General features: G+C 36.3%; 1 protein-coding gene across 1 annotated transcript; it reads left to right on the top strand.

Moving 5' to 3' along the window:
- Nucleotides 1–215: 215 nt before the first annotated feature.
- Nucleotides 216–26,658, top strand: LOC128552846 (uncharacterized; the record flags this gene model as incomplete). The annotated part of the gene is made up of 6 exons (XM_053533906.1): nt 216–413; nt 17,384–18,125; nt 19,220–19,291; nt 23,654–24,058; nt 24,983–25,201; nt 26,578–26,658. Coding segments are annotated over exons 2-6 (1,501 nt in total), but the record flags the coding sequence as incomplete, so codon positions are not given.
- Between the last annotated feature and the right edge of the window lie 402 nt (nt 26,659–27,060).

The raw sequence follows: 27,060 nt of genomic DNA on the forward strand, positions 1-27,060 counted from the left end.
AGCTAATAGGTTTATCAATTTTTATTAGTTATATTTTACCATATGAATGGCATTATTTCGTAGTTATTATAGATCTAGAAGAGTAACCGCGAAATACATTTCTGAAAATAGGCTGCGGTTTCCGTACTTTTCCGCCATTCTCCGTACAAAACCGATTGTTCCCGAATATGGATATACGGTACGGGTACGGAACGGGGATTAGTCTTAGCCGGAAATGGATTTGGTGGAAAAACGAGATGTTATTTGAACTGCGCTTTATATTTACTTTTTTTGCAAAATGTATACTGTAACACACCTAGAGATGTTGTTCAAGTAAAGAGATGATTTCTGACCATTTATCGTTACATGTCTGTGAGCAAAGTAATACGGATTTTCGATGAATTATCCTTCCTTTGCCGTCATCGAAATCGAAAGTAGGTTTTATAGGCTGAACACCACTAAATCCAGCTGTTCTTTAGGTTATAACACACTAAATAGCCACCACTATATATTCTATATAAAATGACAAGTTTTCACAATGCTGCAATACACACCTAGACCCATTTTAAATTTCTTTAACTTACATTTTCTTGTAGAGCAACATTTATACAGTAAAAATATCCAAAGAAAAGTAGGGGTCATGTTTGATGCAAGAAAAATATTTCTGGTCAAACGGACACACCGTAATTTTTACACTGAAATGACAATCACAATTTAGGGTAGGGGTGTATGAATAAATTTCACATGTTAAATCAGTTTGGAGTCTTTTTTCAACATACAAATGCTACCAGTATGTCAAGTATAGGCATGCAATATGATTTCAACCAATATACAGCAACGATTTCAAGGAAAAATCCTTCTTACTGTGTAATACAGCAAAAAAAAACTGAGAACTATTTGAATCCGCCATTATGCGACTACCATTTTTTCATAGGTGCTCAGGCTATTTAGTGTCTGTATGCCTATAAGGAAATATGAAATTTTTTTTTTCAGCTTTTTTTGCTCTCTATGTGAAGTTTCATCTATATTCAGCTTATAAAACAAGTTTCAGCCCAAACAAACCAGTAGTTTTCTCAAAATCACTATTTTTGTACAGCCATCATTTTGTCCAAAGACTGCGGTTTAAGCCGTTAAATTTGGCTGAATCACATATAGTCATTAAACGCTGTTTTTTCAAAAAACCCGTAAGATATTACATCAAATATACCACCAGCAAGTGCGGAGTAGACAACCACACTGAAAAAAACTTATAATTATGCAACTGTGATAAAATATAGAACAAAATTAGTGTTTAGTGAATTTTTTTTGTTAAAAAAAAAGCTTATTTTTCAGTAAAAAGTGGGAAAATTGTCTCTTTTTTTTCATCTCAAATGCAACAATACTGCATATTTTTGCATTCTATAGCTAAAGTCATATCTCATGGCCATGGTATTCAAGTTCTCTCCAACTATTCATGTCAAAATGTAACTAAAAAGGTGTTGATACTGCACACCTGGTCTCTGCTAAAATGGAATGAAATGGTATCTAAGGATATTACTAAAGATCTTCAGATTTCACACCACACAGGTGATGGAGATTCTAAAGGTCATTCTGGTGTAGACAAAGGTCAAGGAACTAAAACTGTGCACTTGAAAGATGTGAGGCACCTAGCAAATTCTCTAAAAAGGCAAATTAACCGGGCGCCATTTAGTGACAAAATGTTCCGTGGTAAACAGAAGTCTAATCTAAAAAACAGATTTGCTCTATCTATTAAATCTAGGTGTGTTTCAGAGCTATCAAGTGCACATAAGAAGTACAAAAGCAATTTGAAAGTAATAAAACACAAAATGCCTAATATAATTTCAGCAATAGTACTATGTTTCAAAGGTTACTGTGGTACCTCATGTTCTAAATACAGCTTGGTTTGTTCTGGCAACTACAGAAAAGCAAAAAACTATATGCCAGACAATGTCAGGCTTAAAATGACTGATTATGATGAGACTTTACTCAGGAAATGTATTGAAATTCTCCTTGGTCCAGAAAGCATAGAAAAAACTAAATTTTTAACATCTACACAGAAATGTGAAGCAGTGAACAGATCCTATAATGCATGCTTGCCCAAAAATGTTACATTTCTCCGCAACTGCCATGGCCGTATCCATGGCCAGATTCTAAGACTAAATCATGGGCTTGCTGACACTGTTATCCTTAAAGCTAGGGTAAATGGTGTAAAACTGTCACATGGCTCTTCTGTTATCAGACACCTTTTAAGAACAGAGTACTACGACAAGTTGCGTAAAACTACTAGGTACATATCGCGAGCAAGACGCAGTCGTTTTGCATCACGCCAGTATAGGTACAAATTACATACAGATTTACACTATTCTAAGGGTCTCACTGACCCCAAGCCTGTCTTTTCTAGCACCCCACACCTAAAAGATCATGCTTATGCATAGAGTGTGATATTAGAATGAAATAAAGATGGTTATAAGTAAAATTATTGTGCTGCCTTGTGGCCAGCTGAGCCGGCACTGCACACATATAACAAGTTATATTAACCGCACAAATGTAAATAAGCCTTGTATAAGTTGTTTATATAATAGTGCTATATTTATCAAAAATATTATACAAAAATAGTAAACTACTGTATACCATAGAATACAGTCCTTGAAAGAAAACTCCCTAAACTTATGGCCTGAGCATTGGTCCCCACATTTCTGCCTTTCATTATTTATGAACTGGGGTTCAATGCTCAAATGTTCCGGGTTCACACACAGAGAAAAGTGGCATATATGCTACACGTGTAGGCCTTCGGGTATTTTTAAAATATTTCTAGTGGCCTGACATATAAGTCTGTGCACATAATATTGTTTTCTGACAGTTTCTCCAGGCAGTTTTGTGGTTATTTTTCCATAGCTAGGATTTTTATTTACTGTCGTACAACCAAGCCATTTCCGACACCCTTTTTCCCCCACCGGTATAGAATTATCTTTTATTTTTTGCTTAATTCTTTCAAAAATCAATTGTCTGGGTTGATGTGCCATGTTTACAATTTTTTTTTTATTTGCAGACGACAGAAAATTTTAGTAATTCTACCGGGTGACAATTCTTATAGGTTATAACACACTAAATAGCCACCACTATATATTCTATATAAAATGACAAGTTTTCACAATGCTGCAATACACACTAGACCCCTTTTAAATTTCTTTAACTTACATTTTCTTGTAGAGCAACATTTATACTGTAAAAATATCCAAAGAAAAGTAGGGGTCATGTTTGATGCAAGAAAAATATTTCTGGTCAAACGGACACACCGTAATTTTTACACTGAAATGACAATCACAATTTAGGGTAGGGGTGTATGAATAAATTTCACATGTTAAATCAGTTTGGAGTCTTTTTTCAACATGCAAATGCTACCAGTATGTCAAGTATAGGCATGCAATATGATTTCAACCAATATACAGCAATGATTTCAAGGAAAAATCCTTCTTACAGCAAAAAAAACTGAGATCTATTTGAATCCGCCATTATGCGACTACCATTTTTTCATAGGTGCTCAGGCTATTTAGTGTCTGTATGCCTTTAGGCTGATCACTACCAAATAGAATGTAAAGAACAGCTGGATTTAGTGGTGTTCAGCCTTTATTTCATATAAAATCCACTCACTTCATAACGGTGTTTCGACATTTTCTAGCATATCAGATTTTCAGACACTTATATTCCCATAAAGAACTAGATCGCTACTTTAGAAAAACAAAAAGAAAAGGGGGTGTTAACTTTTATAATAAGAAAACTACAGTTCGTTAAATACAACCCGCTGAATTTACTACTTTTCGCTTCTTTCAGTTTCTCTTTTCGTGACATTAAATTCTTACGCCGCCATTTTTATCTAGCATGCGATAGGAACATGCCGATTTCATTAGAATGCAAAGTGATACATACTGAAACGCGGTAGGGTAAAAGTAAGCACGTTGCTGCCGAGAAAATGCACTAGGAAAGGAAAAAAGATTAGTACTATTTATATTTGGACTACTTGTGACTAGACCTGCGGAGGCTTACATTCTATTTGGTAGTGATCAGCCTTTAACAGGTCCCAGAAAAGCCACAAATTAGCTAGCTATATAGCTAAATCTAGCTTTATATAGCTAGAAATAGCTATAAAACCAATAAAAATTGCTCAAAATATGTCAGTATCAAATATAAAATAGTTATTTTCCCATTCAAATGGTTTATGAGACAGAAGACAATTGCAAAGAATGGAGATCTTATATTGACCATATCGACATTAAGGATAAATCCCGTTTTCCAGTATTTCCGTAAATAGGGTCAGGGGGGCTGGCGAGATTAACCGATATAAAGACTGTGTACGGTGTTAGGGATTATTTTTGCCAGAAGACAAGGATTTAGGAATGTTCTTACTTTCTCACAATGCAAACACTATTCTACGATCTCGGCAACATCTTTTTTGCAAAATAATCTAACTTGAAAAATGCAAATAATTTCACACCTTCGGTTAATCGGTATCGAGCCACGGAAGCGGCAGTTTAGAAGAAAAGATAAAATTTAAAAAATAAAGTAAACTTTGAGGATATTTTTTGCTACATCTTAATCATGTTAATTACAACAATGTTAAATGATAATCTGCAATACTTTTTTATTCATTTTCTTTGTTTAAAACTTGAAAAAAGGATAATCTAAACACTACTGCCATGTAGCGTAATGGCCGATACCCCCCTCACCGTAAAACCGGGAACAGGCGTTTATTGGTGGTTAATACCGGAAAACGGGATTTTATCCATAATGTCGATATTGAGAATGCAGTTTTAGTTTCCGTACATGTTGCGAATTTCTGCGATAAGTCTTTAATAAATTTGTCTTAATACTACGATGATTATCGCAAGTGAAAAATTCAGTAATGATTTATCGCAAAGTACTGCTGCTTTTATTGAAAATGTGACTACAAAGACCTTAATTTTGTGTTATTGTCTTTCTTCTTGTTAACCATTTGGATGCGATTATGACCATTTTGATTTTGACATATTTTGCATTATTATTATTGGTTTTATAGCTACTTCTAGCTGTATATAGCTAGATTTAGCTATATAGCTAATTTGTGACTTTTCTGGGACCTGTTTAAGTTACAATATATTGATAGATATGGCACAAAATGTGCACCCCTGCACAAGTGAGTCCATTTGTAACCTACTATATGCATTTGGTTACTGGGGTTACTTACTCTATTGCTTTGGTTACACTTTTTTAAATGTGCAGCAAATGATATTATGTATCTACATAACCAATGACTTTGATAAGATTTTGTTCAGGACAACATGTCTCTTTTTCTGGTTACTGGGTTACCCTTCTTTTCTTTGGTTACTCCAGGTCACTTTTGATTACTAGAGCATACATGTATACCTATGAAACCTGTATTGAAAATAATTTCAGAAAAAATCATGTCTCTTTTTCAGGTTATTGGGAATATTACACCAAGAATAATGTATAACAGGGATTCCCTATCTGTTTATATGCCTTATTACACTCAACAAGATACTAAAACAAATGAAATATGAAATACTAATGCTGTACTTTGTAGAAAGCCTAGTCCAAATGATAGGCCCGCTGTTTCGGGACACCGTGATAACTTTTGACTGCATGTTGCTGTCTCCGGCAGGTCTGTCTTCGTCTACCAGTAAATGGTCAGGAGTCAGGTTCGACTGTAATGTTGACCAGTGAGAAATATTATTATTAGAAATCTTATTCTGCATATTTTTGCTAGGAAATCCCCAATTAAAGTCCATTGGAAACGTTTTCTGGTACATGTACAGTTTGTTCGCTAGTTCTGACGGACTTTTTATATTAATGCGCGTAAATTAAAGAGAGAGACTTGCACTATATAAATATTACAAATTACAATACATATTTATTAAGTGTAAAGTCCTTTATTAAAATCAGTATTTATTTATTGTCAAATATATCGGTAATTACAAACAGATGAAGTTACTTGCAGTCGATTTATCCGGTTCCGTTGCATGTTCACCGGTTCCGTCGTATTTTTATACTTCCATGTAAATTAAGCGAGAGGCACCCGAAGAGAAACTTACAAATTATTTAAGATAGCTCAACACTCTTTTAAGTGTTCAGGAAGTGCAAAATACAAATCAAAGTACACATCAGAATATAAGTGAAGCCTGTTCTGTTATATCATCTTGAAAAAAATAACCCCATAGAAAGTCATGTTTGAGACGACAATAAAAAATGTAAGGATATACAGCAAGATTATTAAACCAACAATGAACACTTTGTGAAAGGTAGGTTTGTAATATGTCTAATACAAATATGTATGAAGATAATGCTGTCTTGGTATGGGTGCCAGCTATTGAAGGGTTCACTGTCACATCAAGCATGCATGGAAGGCCAAGCTCAATAAAGACTGTCAGCTGAATTTTAAACATTTAAATTCCTGTTTGTCAGTTCAAATGTGAATTTTGATATAAAAGGATATGGTGGCTTTGTCAGTGAAAAGGTCAAATGAGTAAGTTCAGTAACACCAGTCATGCCAGAGCTTTCATCCATGGTCTATATGTATGAAATGCCAGTGGAAGTATGTTATTAAACCAGATACTCATGAACATGGGGGCTTTGAAGGTGGCTTTATCTACTGTCTTTGGAATCTGAGGATGCAATGTTTTATGTATTTCAAGAATAAAAACCACTTTTTTACATGTGCATGCCTTTATTTCATACATATCATTGACAGCAAAACATGTTTTAAAATTCTACCTGTGACAGTGTCATTTACTTAAAGCAAAGTTGATATCTATGTACATGTATCTATCTTCCGTTGACATCCAACCCCTTGCAGGAACGTAGACGCTTTGCGCGTCAAAATCAAAAAGAGAAAGAATATAGTGATAAAAATTTAGGGTGGAAGAAACTAAAAAAAAAACTTTGGTGATATAAAAATGTTAAAACTTGAGTTTGCAGGATAACTAGGGCGAGGCATGTTCAAGGCTGCAAACTGCAGCATTGAACTGCTCTAGGGTAGGGAGGTGGGGGACACTGGGGGGAAGTTGGTTCCAATGGTACACTGTTCTCGGAAAATAAGAAAACTTGTAAGTCAGTGGTTGCAGTAATTAGCCTATAACTTAGGGAGTGGCCATAGCGGACACATCGGGTCATTGGGGCCAGGTAATCTACGATTGGGATAGCAACCAGATCATGATGAATCTTATAGAAGAGTGATAACCTAGAATCTATACGCCTTAAATCCAGTCAACGAAGGTTTAAGGAGTGTAGCATATCTGTTACACTGGAAGTACGGCCGTAGTCGGTCTTGATCCAATGGGCGGCTCTCCTTTGGACGCTTTCAGTTTGGTCAATTTGAGTTTGGGTGTGGGGCGACCATACCTCGGAGGCATATTCGAGCTGGGGTCGGACTAGAGTCTGGTAAGCAGTGGTCTTAATGGGTTGGGATTTGACCTTAATGCAGAGCTGTCAAGGGTTTCATGAGTCTAAGCGTGAGAAGGGGTTCCAAGGGGCGGTTGCCCCTGGTGGGGGGTCTGGGGGGCAAAGCCCCCCATACTCTAATGGTGCGTTCTCGTTGATTTTCGTGAAAAAAATGACCAAAAATGACATTGACAAGAAGTATATTACCCGCCGATATCGTGTTGTAAACAACTTTATAAATTCCCGCCTTCCGTCCTAACATCGAGCAATCGGTTCATCTCTTGTACTCTATGAAGTTTTGCCGAAAACAAAATATTAAAATCTACAACCAAAAGACAATTTAAAATGAAATTTTTTTCCGAGACCAGTAGCACGAACATTTCAAAAGGCTTTAAAACTTTTTTACAGCCAGCTCCAGTGTTTACGACCGAAATGTGTAAACACGGGCTAGGATTCCCCTTAATAATATGTGTAAAAATAGCAATGTTTGCAGCTGATATTGCTATTTTTAGACATATTTATATATGGTCCTTGAAGCTGCATCATTATGCAGACTGTTAACACTGCAATCTTACGTAATACACTTGGCAAAGACAGATGGAGCGTGTGACGTCACAGTATTTTTTTCTCATTATTAGTGGGAACTTGAAAGAGTGTTGATCGAGTTGAAAATAATTGTTGAAGATATTTTTTATCTAAATTTGCGCACTAGCGTGAGAAATTGAAACCAGGGCGTGAGAGCGTTATTTCTGTCCTGAATGCGTGATTCTCACGCTCAATGCGTGAGGCTTGACAGGTATGTTAATGTTTCTTCGTAAGAACCCTAGGATATAAATAAATTATATAGCATGAATAATGCAGTATGAAACAAACCTTTGCTAGAATGTTATCACAAATGGAAATAACACAATCTAAATAGAAAACCCTATATGGTCATATATCAAATGGAGAAATAACATGTAACAAATAATGTCATTTTTTCTTTCTTTCAAGAATACATTGAAACACAGGTCCTTGATAATTTATATTTTCTACTGGTACTTCATCATTTAGACCTAGTCTTCTTCTCAGAAATCTCAAATCATGGAAGTCTGTATCCTTGGCTGCTATAGTTACAAAACTACCATCATAAAATTTATTCATATATAACTTAAAAATCAATTGACATCCTTTGTAAATTTCTTGATCACTTTTAATACATTCTTTTGTGCAGCTTTAATAATAATACTTTGTGCAAACCAGTCTCATACTTCACTTTTAGAGAAGGGGGGTGTGGGGGGGGGGTGGGGGTGGGGTTCTGTTGCATGGACATGACATCTAAAACAAACCAAAAATATTAGAAATGTGTTAAAATGTCTATAGTAGCAAATATAATTATGTCAGGGTATATTACAATTTTAACATTTGTTAATAATGCACAGACAGACAAACAGACAAGCTTGAAAGCAGACTGGCTCATTAGAATTTAATTCAAGAAGGCAAGTTAATGTTTGTAACATATGCTTTCCAAAGAATAATGGAATCAGCTGTTTTTTGGTTCCCCCCTCTGGATACCTCTTCCATATGGCATTTCATCAACACGTCTGTTGGAACTGGAGAAAAGGGATACAGTGTAAAATACACATGACGTCTAGTAACTTCTGAAGATTTTTATGCCCCCACTTTTGAGGGGGGGGGCATATAGATTTGCCCTTGTCCGTCCGTCCTCCGTCCGTCCGTCCTTCCGAGAATGTTTTGTCGTGTGTAGCTCCAAAAGTATTTGACATAGAGTCACAAAACTTTACAGGAATGTTGGTCAGCATGTGTAGTTGTGCATCTGGTGTTTTGCGTCCGGATTCATTCAGTTGTGTAGTAGTTTTGGCCCCTGACTTAGTAAAAAATTGGTCATTTTAATGTTGTGTCGCGCGTAGCTCCAAAAGTATTTGACCTAGAGTCACCAAAATTTATAGGAATGTTGGTTAGCATGTGCAGTTGTGCACCTGGGGTTTCGCGTCCGGATTCACTCAGTCTTGTAGGAGTTATGGCCCCTGACTTAGTTAAAAATTGGTCATTTTAATGTTGTGTGGCGCGTAGCTCCAAAAGTATTTGACCTAGAGTCACCAAAGTTTAAAGGAATGTTGGTCAGCATTTGCGGTTGTGCACCTGGGGTTTCACGTCCCGATTCATTCAGTGTTGTAGGAGTTATGGCCCCTGACCTAGGAAAAAATTTGTGTCCTTTGTCATGTAATGGGGGCATCTGTGTCCCATGGACACATTTCTAGTTTTCAAAGATTTTTTTCTGTGTTAAATACAGACAAAATAGAAGTAGAGTCTGATAAAAAAAATGAAATGGAATTTGTTTCTTACAAAAAAATAACTGCTTCATGTAAAATTTACTCTCAAAACGCATCACTTGGACACCGTCAGTTTACACCCATTTGGCACAATATAATTCATATTTTGTTTAACTTTAAAACAACTCCGGGAGATGAAATTTCTAGGAATAGTTACTTGTTAACGAAGGATAATAAAGCAATAGTTTGATCATTGATATCTTATTGTTTACTCAATATTAATTTCGAAAACTTCGGAACCGGTGAAACGTTGGAACTGGCGAACTAACTGTACAAAGTATTTGTAATGATTACATCTCTGATAATGAATTTATGTTGACATTAAAGCATAAACTTGCCTCGCTGACATTTTATGAAGGAAGTGTCTATTCTTACAGTCCCATAGGAATAGCCTCGCAGGCTATTCTTACAGCTCTCCCGTAAATATAGTGAAAAGCCTGCAGGTAGTTGTTCCTACGGCAGTTTTGTATATTACAATACATTGTACTGAAGTCATTCAACTGATATATTTTCAACAAATAAAATGTCAGGTCTGAATTGATGCAAACATGTCAAGCTGATGTGTGACAATTTTAAACGTCAAGTATAAAACTAAACATGTTTAGAGTGGTAAGAGATTTGTACTGTTGTGAAAAATTTGCATGTATATACACGAAACATAGATCAATAATTCTCAAACTGGTTTAGTTGAAAACACTTGGTCAGATTTTTTTAGAAGACAGATTTCAGTTAAATAAGTATTTTACACTTACGATAAATTTGTTGTATTAAAATTGTTTGTTTATGTCTTCTCTGGATTTCCTTACCAATGGTAAAGAAGTTTGGTGAAATGATATCAGTCAAATGAATTCAGTACGATGTGTAACCATAGGAATTTTAACCACCTGTGGGAGAGCCGTAAGAATAGCCTGCGAGGCTATTCCTACGGGACCGTAAGAATAGCCACTTCCTTTTATGAATGTATATTTTGTGTTTTATTTCTGTAATTTGCTGTCATATAGGCAGTCGGATGTTATTGAAACCGGTGTCAGGGAAGATATCACTCCATGAATGACACATCATATTTTCGAAGATTTAAGTCTCTTATTTAATATTATGGATTAAATTCAACCCATATGAAGTTTCTACATAAATATTATAATGTTTAATTTATTAAAGCAAGTAAGTCTGACCTGTATATTATGACTTTTGGATTTTTTAAAGTCTTCGTTTTCCTAACAGTAAAATGCAGATACGGGTAAGGCTTAGAGAGATGACAACTATAAAATATCAGATCATAAAATAAGTCATTCCGATAAGCCAAATGAGTAAAGCTATAGAAAGCCATAATAGCACATGCAGCTTTTTATAGCTTTACTTGTATGGTTTATCAGGATGGCTTACAGTCGTTTCGGCCTATTCTGTGCACCTTACTGGCATATTTCCGTAAACAATCGTACATGTCAAACGTGACCATACAACTACAATTTTAGTGTTTACTGTCGAAAAAATGTCATTTCACATTGAATGAATACATGTAAACTTATTTACTGACAAATCATGTGACATACATGTAAGCCTTAAGGTATGTCATCACAATGCCCTGAAATTGACCAGTACTTTATCCGTAAATCATTACTGGAAAGTTTACACATGACTGTGTGCTAAGGAAAATAAGTCAACAAAATTATAGGTAAGATTTTTGGTTGCGGGTTTACCCCGCTACCAAAGTTACAAGTGTATTTTTGACAAAGATATAGCATCTTTATTTTAATCCAAATCACATCCATTTAGGATGTTCATGTGCTATACAAAATAGTCCCATTCATGAACAATGTGGATGAATTATCAATGATCAAGCAGTTCTAATTCAACCTGTATCCATTCAAACTGACCATTTAGATTATATAAGATCTATCAATGATAATGTTTTCCAGCCCATGGTTACATCACAAGCTAGGTCAGGCAGAGTTCATCTTAGAATATATATGAGGCACGTTTGTATTTGTTTCTCATTCATGTATATAAATTTATAGATTGGCATTTAAACAGGAAATAAATTTACCAAAACCCAGAACCACCAGAACCACCAGACGTCTCAAGGCTTTGATTTATTTAGTGTGAGGTCAAAATATGAAAACATGTTTTTGGTTTTAGGTGCATAGAATAGGCCGACACTATTGTATCTTTTTGGTTCTGTAGACAGCAATTATTCTTCCGGAATCTGTTCATTAGCCAAAGTAAGTGCGTAGACTAGGAACCAGAAGTTTATTTATATGCATAAAGCTGCCGAAATACTCTAGTCCATAATGACACTATATTCAAGGACCTGTTGGAAATAAGCTGCAAGGCTTTAACAGGTTATCCTGTGTATATGTCATAGTAGTACACTAGTCACAAAAAATATGTCTGTGATATCAAACTATGTTCAATTATGGGGTATTTGTTGTAACTGTATGACTTATTTATCTGCATGAATAAATCATAATGTAACCCAATTTTGGTTGTCTAACCAGTGTCGAACCACAACATCTGTGCACTGACTCTCATGAGAAACTGATAATATCATTTAAAGTTAATAGCACAGTGGGTATTCTTGAAAATCAAGATCAACGTTTTGTATATTTATGAAAATTATTGAAATATTTATAACCATTTGAAACTTGTGTTTATAACTTATAATTTGTTGCATGGTTAAATTTATGTGAGATCAAAGGAAAAAGGGATTAGAAATATTTTAAGGCAAAAGATGAGTCCATGGCATTTAATTTGAAGAAATTAAACCGTCACAGACTTCTGGCATGATTTCTGGTTAGGTTTCATTATGAGATTCGTGACAGCATATAAACCTCTCTGAGCTGAAATTTTTTAGCTGGGTAACTTTATGCTTTAATGTAAACATAAATTCACTGTTAGAGATGTTATCATATCAAATACACTACACATATACCAGATAATGTTCCCAATGGATTTCATTGGGATTTTCTAACAGAAATATGCAGAATATGTTTGACGAAACAGCGATAGTTGGAAGTTATCACACTATCCCTAAATGACCTATTATTTGGACTAGGCTTTTTTATCCCCCGGAGATGACATAGGGAGGTGGGTATTGAAATGGTGTTGTCCGTCAGTGCGTCCGTCAGTCAGTGCATCTGTCCGCAGCCATTTCTTAGTAACTAGCAGGTAGAATTTCATGAAACTTGATATAAACTTGAACCAACATACTGCGATGATGGCTGTCAAGTTTTTTTTGGGATTAGTCAATTTCCCTTAGAGTGATTGCCCTTGATTTAATGCAAAATGCCCAAAAATGTCCGTCCGCAGCCATTTCTCAGTAACTAGCAGGCAGAATTTCATAAAACTTGAAATAAACCTGAACCAGCATACTGCGATGATGCCTGTCAAGTGTTTTTTTTTTTTTTGATTCAGTTTCCCTTAGAGTTTAACTGCCTTTCATTTGTTTAAAAACCCACAGATTTGTACATAACAATTTTAAACCATCCAGTTGGTAAAATTTCATCAAACTTCCTTCATTCTTTTCCATAAACATTTATTATAAACATGTGAAGTTGTGTACCTACACCTGGTCACCACCTTGCCTTGGTCACACCCTCTCCCCCACCCCCCACTCCCCCTCCCCCCAAAAATTCATTCCTTTTTATTATTTTTTTATGCCCCCGAAGGGAGGCATATAGTTTTTGAACCGTCTGTCGGTCTGTCAGTCTGTCGGTCTGTCCGCAATTTTCGTGTCCGGTCCATATCTTTGTCATCGATGGATGGATTTTCAAATAACTTGGCATGAATGTGTACCACAGTAAGACGACGTGCATTGCGCAAGACCCAGGTCCGTAGCTCAAAGGTCAAGGTCACACTTAGACGTTAAAGGATAGTGCATTGATGGGCGTGTCCGGTCCATATCTTTGTCATCGATGGATGGATTTTCAAATAACTTTGCATTAATGTGTACCACAGTAAGACGACGGGCAGTGCGCAAGACCAAGGTCCGTAGATCAAAGGTCAAGGTCACACTTAGACGTTAAAGGATAGTGCATTGATGGGCGTGTCCGGTCCATATCTTTGTCATCGATGGATGGATTTTCAAATAACTTGGCATGAATGTGTACCACAATAAAACGACGTGTCACACGCAAGACCCAGGTCCGTAGCTCAAAGGTCAAGGTCACACTTAGACATTAAAGATCATTTTTCATGATAGTGCATTGATGGGCATGTCCGTTCCATATCTTTGTCATTCATGCATGGATTTTAAAATAACTATGCATGAATGTGTGACACAGTAAGACGATGTGTCGCGCGCAAGACCCAGCTCCGTAGGTCAAAGGTCCTAAACTCTAACATTGGCCATAACTATTCATTCAAAGTGCCATCGGGGGCATGTGTCATCCTACGGAGACAGCTCTTGTTTTTTCAAACCTTCCATGAATATTTATTAGCATGCACCGTTGTACCTTTCCCCCACCTCACTCTCCACTCAGTCATGCCCACCACCCCTATCGTGCATCCCCACCCCCCCACCCAATTTTTTTTGTTTCATTTCTAGCTCGACTATTCAAAGAATAGTCTAGCTATTCTACTCACCCTGGCGTCGGTGTCTGCGTTGGCGTCGGCGTCACACCTTGGTTAAGTTTTTGCATGCAAGTACATACAGCTATCATTTAAAGGCATATAGCTTTGAAACTTATTTATTCTTTTTCTAGGTCAATTACCAACCTCACTGGGTCAAGTTCCATAACTCTGACATGTATTTTGAGCAAATTATGCCCCCTTTTGCACTTAGAAAATTCTGGTTAAAGTTTTACATGCAAGTTACTATCTCCAAAACTAATGCAGATATTGAATTGAAACTTCACATGTGTCTTCGGGGTTATAAAACTAGTTGATAGCAGCAAGTACCATAACTCTGACCTTCATTTTGGCCAAATTATGCCCCCTTTTGGACTTAGAAAATTCTGGTTAAAGTTTTGCGTGCAAGTACATACAGCTATTACTAAAAGGCATATAGATTTGTAACTTATTTTTTCTTTTTCTAGGTCAATAACCAACCTCACTGGGTCAAGTCCCTAACTCTGACATGTATTTTGGGTAAATTATGCCCCCTTTTGGACTTAGAAAATTCTGGTTAAGGTTTTACATGCAAGTTACTATCTCCAAAACTAATGCAGATATTGAATTGAAACTTCACGTGTCTTCGGGGTTATAAAACTAGTTGAATTAGCAGCAAGCAACATAACTCTGACCTTCATTTTGGTCAAATTATGCCCCCTTTTGGACTTAGAAAAATTCTGGTTAAAGTTTTACATGCAAATTACTATCTCCAAAACTAATGCAGATATTGAATTGAAACTTCGCATGTGTCTTCAGGGTTATAAAACTAGTTGATAGCAGCAAGTCCCATAACTCTGATATGCATTTTGGTCAAATTATGTCCCCTTTTGAACTTAAAACTCTTTTGATATTTAACATTTTGGGTAATATTTTCCTGCTTCTGGGACAATATTTCAAATAGTCGAGCTTGGCTGTCTTACGGACAGCTTTTGTTAATTTTCCATTAATATTTATAATCATCATGTGAAGTTTTGTACCCTCACCTGGTCTGTGACCCCCGCTGCACCCACCCCCCCCCCCACACACAAAAAAAAGCATTCATTTTCTGTTAAAATGATTTTGACTAATGAAATTATTTGCTTCTTAGTAATATCCTTAACTTTTTGCCGGATATATTTTTTTGCCATTCCTCACCACAGACCCTTTCGGCCGGGGATACCAATTCATTGAATTTGCTTGTTTATTTTATTCCTCCCCTATATACAAAGTTATGGCCCCTGAAATAGTCAAAAATGCACATTTTCACCTTGTGACACACCTAGCTCAAAAAGTATTTGATGTAGATTCATGAAACCTTGCATGAGTCTTTATCATGATATGAACTTGCGCACCTCCTATTTTTCTTCTGGCTCCGCCCCATATTTTTAGAGTTATGGCCCCTGAAATAGTCAAAAATGCACATTTTCACCTTGTGACACACCTAGCTCAAAAAGTATATGATATAAATATATCCTTTTGGCCGGGGATACCAATTAATCGAATTTGCTTGTTTAGCCAAGATTGTGAAGGGGCCGAGGCATGTTCATTTTGTGAAAAAAATGCCCTGAAATTTGGGAAAATTGTGAAAAAAAAATTACGCACAATAATAGTAAAAATATATTTTAGGCCATTTCAGTAAGTCGCGGACAGAAATTTCTTTTTTAGCGAAGACAAAACTGAAACAGCTTCAATTCATTTATCAAGCATCTGACCTTGATTATTTACAATTTCTCAACTGATTTTGGGAGTATCACAACTTCCTAATACCAATCAAATATGTTGCTTTAATACGGGAATAAAATAAATTCAGCTGTTACTTTCAAGCTGTCAAAAGACTTTACATATAGTTTTTTCCGTAGAGGAAATACTCTTTATCCACTTCCGATGAAATCGGAGGGGGTATTGAAATGGCGTTGTCCGTCCATGCGTCCATCTGTGCATCTGTCCACAGCCTTTTCTCAGTAACTAGCAGGTAGAATTATGTCTTCCCCTCCCCCCACCCCTATGGGGGAGACATTGTTTTTGCCCTGTCCGTCCATCCGTACGTCACACTTAATTTCTGATCAATAACTGGAAAACCATTTGATCTAGAACCTTCAAACTTCATAGGGTTGTAGGGCTGCTGGAGTAGACGACCCCTATTGTTTTTTGGGTCACTCCATCAAAGGTCAAGGTCACAGGGGCCTGAACATTGAAAACGATTTCCAATCAGTTACTAGAGAACCACTTGACCCAGAATGTTGAAACTTCATAGGATGATTGGTCATGTAGAGCAGATGACCCCTATTGTTTTTTGGGTCACTCCGTTAAAGGTCAAGGTCACAGGGGCCTGAATATTGAAAAACCATTTCCGATCAATAACTTGAGTACCACTTGACCCAGATTGTTGAAACTTCATAGGATGATTGTACATGCAATGTAGATGACCCCTATTGATTTTGGGGTCACTCTGTTAAAGGTCAAGGTCACAGGGGCCTGAACATTGAAAACCATTTCCGGTCAGTAACTTGAGAACCACTTGACCCAGAATGTTGAAACATAATAGGATGATTGTTCATGCAGAGTAGATGGCCGTTATCGATTTTGGGGTCACTCTATTAAAGGTCAAAGTCACAGGGGCCTGAACATTGATAACATTTCTGATTAATAGCTTGAGAACCTCTTGATCTAGAATGTTTTAATTTTAATCAAACTTGCTTACTTGTATTTGCATAATATCTCGTTTTCTATCGAAAACTGGCCAGATCCCATCATGGGTTCCACAGTTATGGCCCCTTAAAAGGCCCAAATCTGCTATTTTAGCTTTTGCAGGCTTAAAGAGACTTCATTTATGGTTTGATTTGATACAGGCTTGCAAAAAATCTTTAACAACAATAGATCTTGGATTTCATGATGAAAGCGTCAGATCAAATAATAGGTTCCGAAGGTACAGCCCCTGATTTACCCCTGAATGAGTCAAAATTTGTTAATTTTTAGTTTGTGAACACGATATAAGTGACATTTTACATTCAGTTTTAACTACACTTAACAACAGCTCTTATTATATATTTCAGGTTCAAACATTTACAAAGATGACAACGACAGGAGAAGAAAATTATCTGAGGTCATCTCTCCTGCTGTTGAAGGGAGGTACGTTCACAGCAAGAAAGGTTGTTATTCGAGAAGAACAAAAAGAAATCCGAAAGTCTGGTCGAGATCTTGACGATCTATTGATGGATAACAAGGGAAGGCTTGAACATGAATTCCGAAATTATAAACACAGGCAGAAACTGTTCCCCGCTGATGGAAAGACTAAATTTGAGGACTGGGATATTTCATTATTGACTGGTGTCTTGCAAGTTGTTTTTCGATCTACACTGAGTGAAAAAGAAAGGAAAGCCGTAAGGTCTATAAAACATCAAAGAAATGATGTTTATGCTCACAGAGCCACAGCAGACCTTTCAGCTGACAATTATTCAGATGTCTGTGATGAGTTGAAGGAAGCTTTGAGGAACTTAATGTCAGAGTTTTCTGGAGAAATTAAAACTGAATGTGAAGACATAATCGATTCATGTCTTAATGGCCCAATTGATATAAAGTCACATATTGAACATCTGAAACGTGTGTCTGATACAGATAACATGTTTCGTACAATCTTAGAAAAAATAGATAAAAATGGAAAAGAAACAATGGAAAATATCAAAGAAGTTGTTGGACAGCAGCATGTAAGTTTAAAGAAGGATATTGCAGAAGATATATCCAACAGTCAGGATGTTATTTGCAGAACTGTCAGAGATACACAGTTGACTAAAGCAGGTAGTACTTGTAAAATATACTGAACAGCAAAAGAAACTATCCAGTTTAACAACTGGGGTATTTTTTATTAAAAAAACTTTAATTTATAAATCACTTGTGTTTTTCAAATCTCATTACACTTGAAGAACTTGTCTTCATGTGTAAAATTTTAAGAAATCAATCAACTGTGAAGTCAGTACCACAGTAGCCGTTTTGAACGCAATTCATGTGTGCCTGTAAATAACAATGTTCTTTGTGAAATTTTATTGCTGTTGGAAATATTGATAATTGACTAATCTGAATAACAGCAAAAAGTTTAAAAGATATTGTTGGTTGCACTGCCCGACTGAATCAAGTTTAGCGCGAACGCCCAATTGGGATGTTACAATGCAGCTGACGTGCAGAAGATATAGCCTTTTAAACGGCTATTGTGGGACTACTGACTTCACGGTTGATTGATTTTTAAAAATTTATCACGTGAAGATCTTCAAGTGTAAATTTGGTATGAAGAAACAATTTTTTATTTCAAAATATACCAGTTATACATCTGGATAGTTTCTTTTGCTTTTCAGTATAGTAAAATACATTTTGCTTTGTAGTTAGAACAGCATATTGGTTATTCTGTGATTCTTTTTACTTTTTTCCTGCAATATCAGATTATCACTGAACAAGTGCCTGTAGATATAGTTCATTCTCACTTGTGAAGATAACAGCATACATACTGGGGTTAAGGTTAAGGTTTCTGCCAACTTGCTGACTTCAAACCTGAAGCCCCTTGCAGAATGATGTGGGTTGCAGCCATTTAATTTTCTTCCATCCTCTAATGTAATGGTAAACCCTTCGGGCATACATTGCCCCGCTTGGCGGCACTCTTGTTTTATTGTTAACTTTTCAGTATCCTTGACTGATTACAATTATTTATCCAAATGTTAGATAAGACTTCTGAAATCAAACACATCTGATTGCAGAAATGTTACTTTCTGAATTTCATGAAAAGGTTTTGATGCAAAGTTATAAGTCAGGGCTACATTTTCTATTGTGGCTTTGATGCAGAATTGTAATATATTTTACTAATTTACATGTTTGTTTCACATGGTATCTGTTTTGTTTTGCAGACTTCACTACACTTGTAAGAGATGCAGTTCAACAGGCATTACAAGAGCAACGAAGTACAAGAAAAGTGAAAGGTAATATTGGTGTATTTTTTTAAGCTTTATCTTAACTATGGTTCTCCTTTAATCATACTCCCGCAAAAGAAGTTTAGGAGAAGTCACCACGATCACAGTGACCTTAAGAGTAAGTTGTTTCAGATTAATAACTAAAGATCACATAGGCTTACGGCCTTCAAAGTCATAGGATTTTTGCCTGTCATCAGCTGATGTAAGTAGTTGGCCTCTATTGCTTAAGGGTAGCCTGGTTCTCTGGCTGCATGGTTATTTTTAGCTCACCTGAGTTATTGTGATCGCTCAATGTCTGGCGTCCGTCGTCTGTCTGTCTGTTGTCTGTCAGCATTTAGCTTGTGTATGCGATAGAGGTCAAATGATCTTCATGAAATTTGGTCAGAATGATGACCTCAATGAAATCTAGGCCAAGTTCGAAAATGGGTCATCTGGGGTCAAAAACTAGGTCACTAGGTCAAATAAAAAAAACCCTTGTGTATGCGATAGAGGCTGTATTTTTCAATTGATCTTCATGAATTTTAGTCAGAATGACTACCTTGATGAAGCCTAGGCCAAGTTCGAAAATGGGTCATCTGGGGTCAAAAACTAGGTCACTAGGTCAAATGAAAGAAAAACCTTGTGTATGCAATAGAGGCTGTATTTTTCAACTGATCTTCATGAAATTTTGTCAGTTTGATAGCCTTTATGAAATCTAGGTCAAGTTCGAATATGGATCATCTGGGATAAAAAACTAGGTCACTAGATCAAATCAAAGAAAAACCTTGTGTATGCAGTAGGGGCTGCATTTTACACCGGATCTTCATGAAATTTTGTCAGATTGATTGCCTTTATGAAATCTAGGTCAAGTTCGAATATGGGTCATCTGGGATAAAAAACTAAGTCACTAGGTCAAATCAAAGAAAAACCTTGTGTATGCAATAGGGGCTGCATTTTACACCGGATCTTCATGAAATTTGATCAGAATGTTTGTCTGGATGAAATCTAGGTGGAGTTTGAATATGGGTCATCTAGGTTCAAAACTAGGTCATCCAGTCAAATTAAAGAAAAACCTTTAGTACGCAATAGGGGCTGCATTTTACACTGGATATTCATGAAATTTAGTCAGAATGATTGCCTTGATGAAATCTAAGTCAAGTTAGAATTTGGATCATCTGTGGTCAAAAACTAGGTCACTAGGTCAAATCAAAGAAAATCCTTATGTATGCAATAGAGACTGTATTTTTCAATTGATCTTCATGAAATTTGGTCAGAATGATAGCCTTGATGAAATTAAGGTCAAGATTGAATATGGTCATCTGGGGTCAAAAACTAGGTCGTTAGGACAAATCAAAGAAAAATGTTTTGTTTGCGATAGAGGCTGTATTTTTCAATTGAGGTTGATGAAATTTGGTCAGAATGATTGCCTTGATCAAATCTAGGTCAAGTTCGAATGTAGGTCATCTAATGATCTTGGCTCAAAAACTAGGTCACTAGATCAAATTGAAGAAAATACTTGTTTACACTTAAGAGACCACATTTTTGGTGACCCCTCTAGAGGCAATATATTTCATGAGATCTTCATGAAAATTGGTCAGAATGTTCACCTTGATGATATCTAGGTCAAGTTTGAAACTGGGTCACGTGCCTTCAAAAACTAGGTCAGTAGGTCTAAAAATAGAAAAACCTTGTGACCTCTCTAGAGGCCATATATTTCACAAGATCTTCATGAAAATTGGTCAGAATGTTCACCTTGATGATATCTAGGTCAAATTTGAAACTGGGTCACGTGCCTTCAAAAACTAGGTCACTAGGTCAAATAATAGAAAAACCTTGTGACCTCTCTAAAGGCCATATTTTTCATGGGATCTGTATAAAAGTTGGTCTGAATGTTCATCTTGATGATATCTAGGTCAGGTTTGAAACTGGGTCACGTGCCATCAAAAACTAGGTCAGTAGGTCAAATAATAGAAAAACCTTGTGACCTCTCTAGAGGCCATACTTTTCATGGGATCTATATGAAAGTTGGTCTGAATGTTCATCTTGATGATATCTAGGTCAAGTTCGAAAGTGGGTCACGTGCCATCAAAAACTAGGTCAGTAGGTCAAATAATAGAAAAACCTTGTGACCACTCTAAAGACAATACTTTTCATGGGATCTGTATGAAAGTTGCTCTGAATGTTCTTCTTGATGATATCTAGATCAAGTTCGAAACTGGGTCATGTGCGGTCAAAAACTAGGTCAGTAGGCCTAAAAAAAATAAAAACCTTGTGACCTCTCTAGAGGCCATATATTTCATGAGATCTTCATGAAAATTGGTCAGAACGTTCACCTTGATGATATCTAGGTCAAGTTCAAAACTGGGTCACGTGCCTTCAAAAACTAGGTCAGTAGGTCTAAAAATAGAAAAACCTTGTGACCTCTCTAGAGGCCATATATTTCATGAGATCTTCATGAAAATTGGTCAGAACGTTCACCTTGATGATATCTAGGTCAAGCTCAAAACTGGGTCACGTGCTTTCAAAAACTAGGTCAGTAGGTCTAAAAATAGAAAAACCTTGTGACCTCTCTAGAGGCCATATATTTCACAAGATCTTCATGAAAATTGGTCAGAACGTTCACCTTGATGATATCTAGGTCAGATTCGAAACTGGGTCACATGCCTTCAAAAACTAGGTCAGTAGGTCAAATAATAGAAAAACCATGTGACCTCTCTAAAGGCCATATTTTTCATGGGATCTGTATGAAAGTTGGTCTGAATGTTCATCTTGATGATATCTAGGTCAAGTTTGAAACTGGGTCATGTGCGGTCAAAAACTAGGTCAGTAGGTCTAAAAATAGAAAAACCTTGTGACCTCTCTAGAGGCCATATATTTCATGAGATCTTCATGAAAATTGGTCAGAATGTTCACCTTGATGATATCTAGGTCAAGTTTGAAAGTGGGTCACGTGCCATCAAAATCTAGGTCAGTAGGTCAAATAATAGAAAACCCTTTTGACCTCTCTAGAGGCCTTATTTTTCATGGGATCTGTATGAAAGTTGGTCTGAATGTTCATTTTGATGATATCTAGGTCAGGTTTGAAAGTGGGTCACGTGCCATGAAAAACTAGGTCAGTAAGTCAAATAATAGAAAAACTTTGTGACCTCTCTAAAGGCCATACTTTTCATGGGATCTGTATGAAAGTTGGTCTGAATGTTCATCTTGGTAATATCTAGGTCAAGTTCGAAACAGGGTCATGTGCGGTCAAAAACTAGGTCAGTAGGTCTAAAAATAGAAAAACCTTGTGACCTCTCTAGACGCCATACTTGTGAAAGGATCTCCATAAAAATTGGTCAGAATGTTCATCTTGATGATATCTAGGTCAAGTTCGAAAGTGGGTCACGTGCCGTCAAAAAGTAGGTCAGTAGGTCAAATAATGAAAAAACGTGACCTCTCTAGAGGCCATATTTTTCATGGGATCTGTATGAAAGTTGGTCTGAATGTTCACCTTGATGATATCTAGGTCAGGTTTCGAAACTGGGTCACGTGCGGTCAAAAACTAGGCCAGTAGGTATAAAAATAGAAAAACCTTGTGACCTCTCTAGAGGCCATATTTTTCATGAGATCTTCATGAAAATTAGTGAGAATGTTCACCTTGATGATATCTAGGTAAAATTCAAAACAGGGTCACGTACCTTCGAAAACTAGGTCAATAGGTCAAATAATAGAAAAACCTTGTGACCTCTCTAGAGACCATATTTTTCAATGGATCTTCATGAAAATTGGACAGAAATTTTATCTTGATAATATCTAGGTCAAATTCAAAACTAGGTCACATGAGCTCAAAAACTAGGTGACTATGTCAAATAGTAGAAAAAACGATGTCATACTCAAAACTAGGTCATGTGGGAAGAGGTGAGCGATTCAGGACCATCATGGTCCTCTTGTTGTTACAAACATGTTTACCTAATAGGTAAATTTTGTAAATATTGATGGATGAGTAACTTTTAAAAATTTTGGTGGCCTGATGGTCTTGTTTTATCCAGCATGACTCAGTCTTGAAGTACTTGGTTCAAATCATGGTCCAGGCACTTTGAATTTCTGAGATGACCTCAAGAGTGTTGTCCAGCCAATTTTAAAAGTGACCAGTGCTTGTTCTTTCTAGGAAAAAGTGCTTTAAGTGTGTTGGAGCTATATAATACACTGACATTTTAAAGATTCAAAGGGTCTGTTTGCAAAGAGCTAGGCTAACTTAGCTGGAGCTTTCTCTAGCACTGTGCCTCTAGTCATTTTGCTCTGTGTCTTTACGGGTAGAGGATGAATTTGATCCCAGATGGCTGCTTTTGTAAAGCACCTTTGATATCGGGTACTACAATGATAGAAATAAAAATATTACAATTTATTTTGCAGTTGTTGATTCAGAGCTTGAAGTAAGTGGAAAGGATGTTGACAAACCAAATATTGACCTGGCAGAACAAATGATAAAAACAGTAACAAATGAAGCAATCAGGAGAACACAGACGTCGGAAGAACTTGTTGATATCCGGGAAGCCATACAGGAAATCCTAGATGAGATAGCAAGCAGGACAGGCGTCAAAGCTCGTGAAGCAGACATAGGCTGTGTTGTGATCAAATTCAGTTATGAGACATACGAACAACTGCTAAAACTTCTTGTATATCTGGACAGTGAGGATATAAAACTTCGATTAGCTAAATTAGCGGCGTTACTGAGTCATCACCTACAGACAAAAGAGGAACTGCATTTGTCAACAAGTCTTTCCATTAAATGTTTGCAAAACATTTTGGATGAGCTAGGTGAGTTGCTTACGTTTGTTAGTATTCATATACATTTTGTAGAGCAGTTACAAATACAAGTTAACTGTTTTTTATTTTCGGTATTAAATGTCCGAGTTATGATTATACATGAAATTAACATTTCTTTAAGAATAGCACAGAACTTTTACAGTGTGACTAACACGGTAGATAGCTTTTCCATATGTTTTAAAGACTACATGAATGGTTTTGCAAATAACTTCCTGCTATAACTCTCTGAATCACTTTGTTATATGCCCGTTTGAAAAATGGGACGTATTATGGGAAAGCCCCTGGTGGTCGGATGGGCAGGTGGATGGGCGGGCAGATTTCGGCATACACAGACTTTGTACGGAGCATATCTTCTACATGCATGGAGGGATTTTGATGAAACTTGGCACAGTTGTTCACCGTCGTGAGACGGAGTGTCATGCGCAAGAACCAAGTCCTACATACTCCCCCTCCATTTTAGAATTCGTCCTTTGAACCTCTGTGGGACGTTCCAAGGTGTTCATTTATAATGTACTCTTAAATTATTTACGTTGGGTGCCAAATGTAACAGGCTGAAAATACTTCAGGCCTGATAGGGAATCGAACCCAGGACCTCACACACCTAAGGCGGACATGCCACCACGTTGCTATAAAAGCTAGCTCAATAGCAAGGAAGTATAAGTGCACCATTATACTCTATCCTATTACATTCATGCCAGCAAGTTTAAATGATTTCACAGTAAATGATAATTTTAGGTATAGTAAAGCTATTAGAGCAATAGTTTCCAGTTTATTTTCCTGTAGACCCAGGTGAAGATGATCAGATATAAGGAAGGTATTTTAAAAAAATAGTAAATTAGTAAATATCAGTTTCAATATTTACAACCACACATACTATATAATATAGTTGTATAAATGCTGTAGTATTTATTATAGAAAAAGAATCTCGAAGCGAGTACAAGCGCACTATACAAATACCAATCCAGTTTGAATCTGTAGAGGGAATGGCACACGTCTGGAACTATTTTGAAAATGGCGGGGCTACAAACAGTTTAAACAAACTGTCGGAAGCATTATCAGCGAAGCTTGGAACAAAGATAACGCTGACATCATCACTAAATGTGGATCAGTTTAAATCAGCTTTGGATGATTTTGGTATTTTCTAGTTTTCAAACATTAAATTATTTACAAACAAATTCTTTGCCCTAATTAGGCTTTCACACATGCTGTATTCTTTAGAAACTTTCAAATATGCCATGCTAATTCATTTACGGATCATAAAACAAGGCATATACTGTGAAATCAAATAAGTTTGTGGGGGACTAGTTTTCATGGTTGAATTAATCGATGTAATTTAACCCTCGCAATTATGGCAAGCCATTTGTCCAATAATTATGCGAACCCTGGCTCACGTTCGAAAAAGTAGGATTAACGATCCATAAACTACATGTAGGTTTTTCGAGCGTAAAACTAGGTTTTTCAAATACTAACCTATATTTTCGAGTAAAAACATAAGATACCACGCATAAACCATAGTTTACGCTCGTGAACTCAGGTTTACATAAACTAGGTTTCTTGATTGAACTATGAATTTCGGTCGTTATCCTAAGTTTACGAGCTTGAACCTATATTTACGAGCTTAAACCTGGGTTAACATAAATATAGAAAAACATCATAGCTATACTGTTCATGAAAATTAATAAAATTTAGCAGTAAACCACCTCACCACTGACTTATTCTTCTTTCCATATCTTTAAAGCCCCTGATGCGTACCACAACTAAACGGTTCTTCAAAGCTTTCCCCCAAATTAATACTTTCAGACACTAACTTGCCAGGAACTTTAGCCTTCAATTATAATATGCCCGGCGGGGGGATTAGCCATGTCTAACATGGCTCTTGTTATTTTAATTTTATTAGTTATTCATGTTGAAAGTTATTCTGATATGGATACAGTATAAGTTCTACAGTCAGTGCTTTTTACCCAAATTATGACTAGGCCCTAGCCTTTTGTTATTGTTTTTAAAAAGGCTTAGCATAAATCTTACAACTGCGAAATTTCAGCTTTTTTTTCCTAGATTTGTGAAGAAAAAAGCACAATTTTGACTTGGTAGATTTGTGAAAACAATTTTAGCATACAGATTCAAATATTTAACATAAGAGTTATTATGCTTTGAAGTTTCCTTTGGATAAAACCTGGTATGCAGGATATGGAACAGAATATAAGAAAAAGGTTTAATGATTTTCTATTATTGTGATGAGAATTATGGAATTTTTTGAGTTGTGAAGTAGCCAATTTATAACATTTAGGTAGCTGAATATTGGCCTCTGTTTATTGTGAGGAACGCTTTGACAGTATTTAATCAGTAAATGTGTTTTTTGTTTTCCTGTTTTGTTTAATTTGCCTTTTTACATTTAATTTTAAATTAGTAAAGCCATAAAATCATATTTTTAGCCTTATCCTGTTTGAATTAGTGTTCACCGTAATATAAATCAGAAGTATTATATCTGTTTTTCCTCTAATTGACAAAAGGTTCAGAGTATACATCAACCAGATTGACAGACCAGTTGCAAGTAGATGATACTACACAATCAGTTGATGAAGGCAGTCAAGGTAAATTGATAGCTTTAAATCATTACAACACAAAGGTTTGTTTGATGTGTCCAGCCCTTTATCAGTTGAAACTTACATAAGATATGCTAATTTCTCTACCTCGCCATTTTTAGCTCGACTATATGAAGTATAAGGTACCAATATTTCATGATTTATCCCCCCTTTTCACTTAGATTTTCAGGTTAAAGTTGTAATTAATTAGTTATTTTATAAAATGATTAGGCACAACCTTGGTGTCAATGCACGGGGCCTGTGTGGCCAAGTGGTTAAGGTCTCAGACTTCAAAGTACTTGTCCTTAATCGATGTGGGTTAGAGCTTTATTTGGGGCTTTGAAATTTTCATGTGAGGAAGGTATCTAGCTGGCTAACAGAAGGTCACTGGTTCTACCCAGGTGCCTGATC

Source organism: Mercenaria mercenaria, unplaced genomic scaffold, assembly GCF_021730395.1.
Source record: "Mercenaria mercenaria strain notata unplaced genomic scaffold, MADL_Memer_1 contig_3218, whole genome shotgun sequence".
In the NCBI taxonomy this organism is placed as follows: domain Eukaryota; kingdom Metazoa; phylum Mollusca; class Bivalvia; order Venerida; family Veneridae; genus Mercenaria; species Mercenaria mercenaria.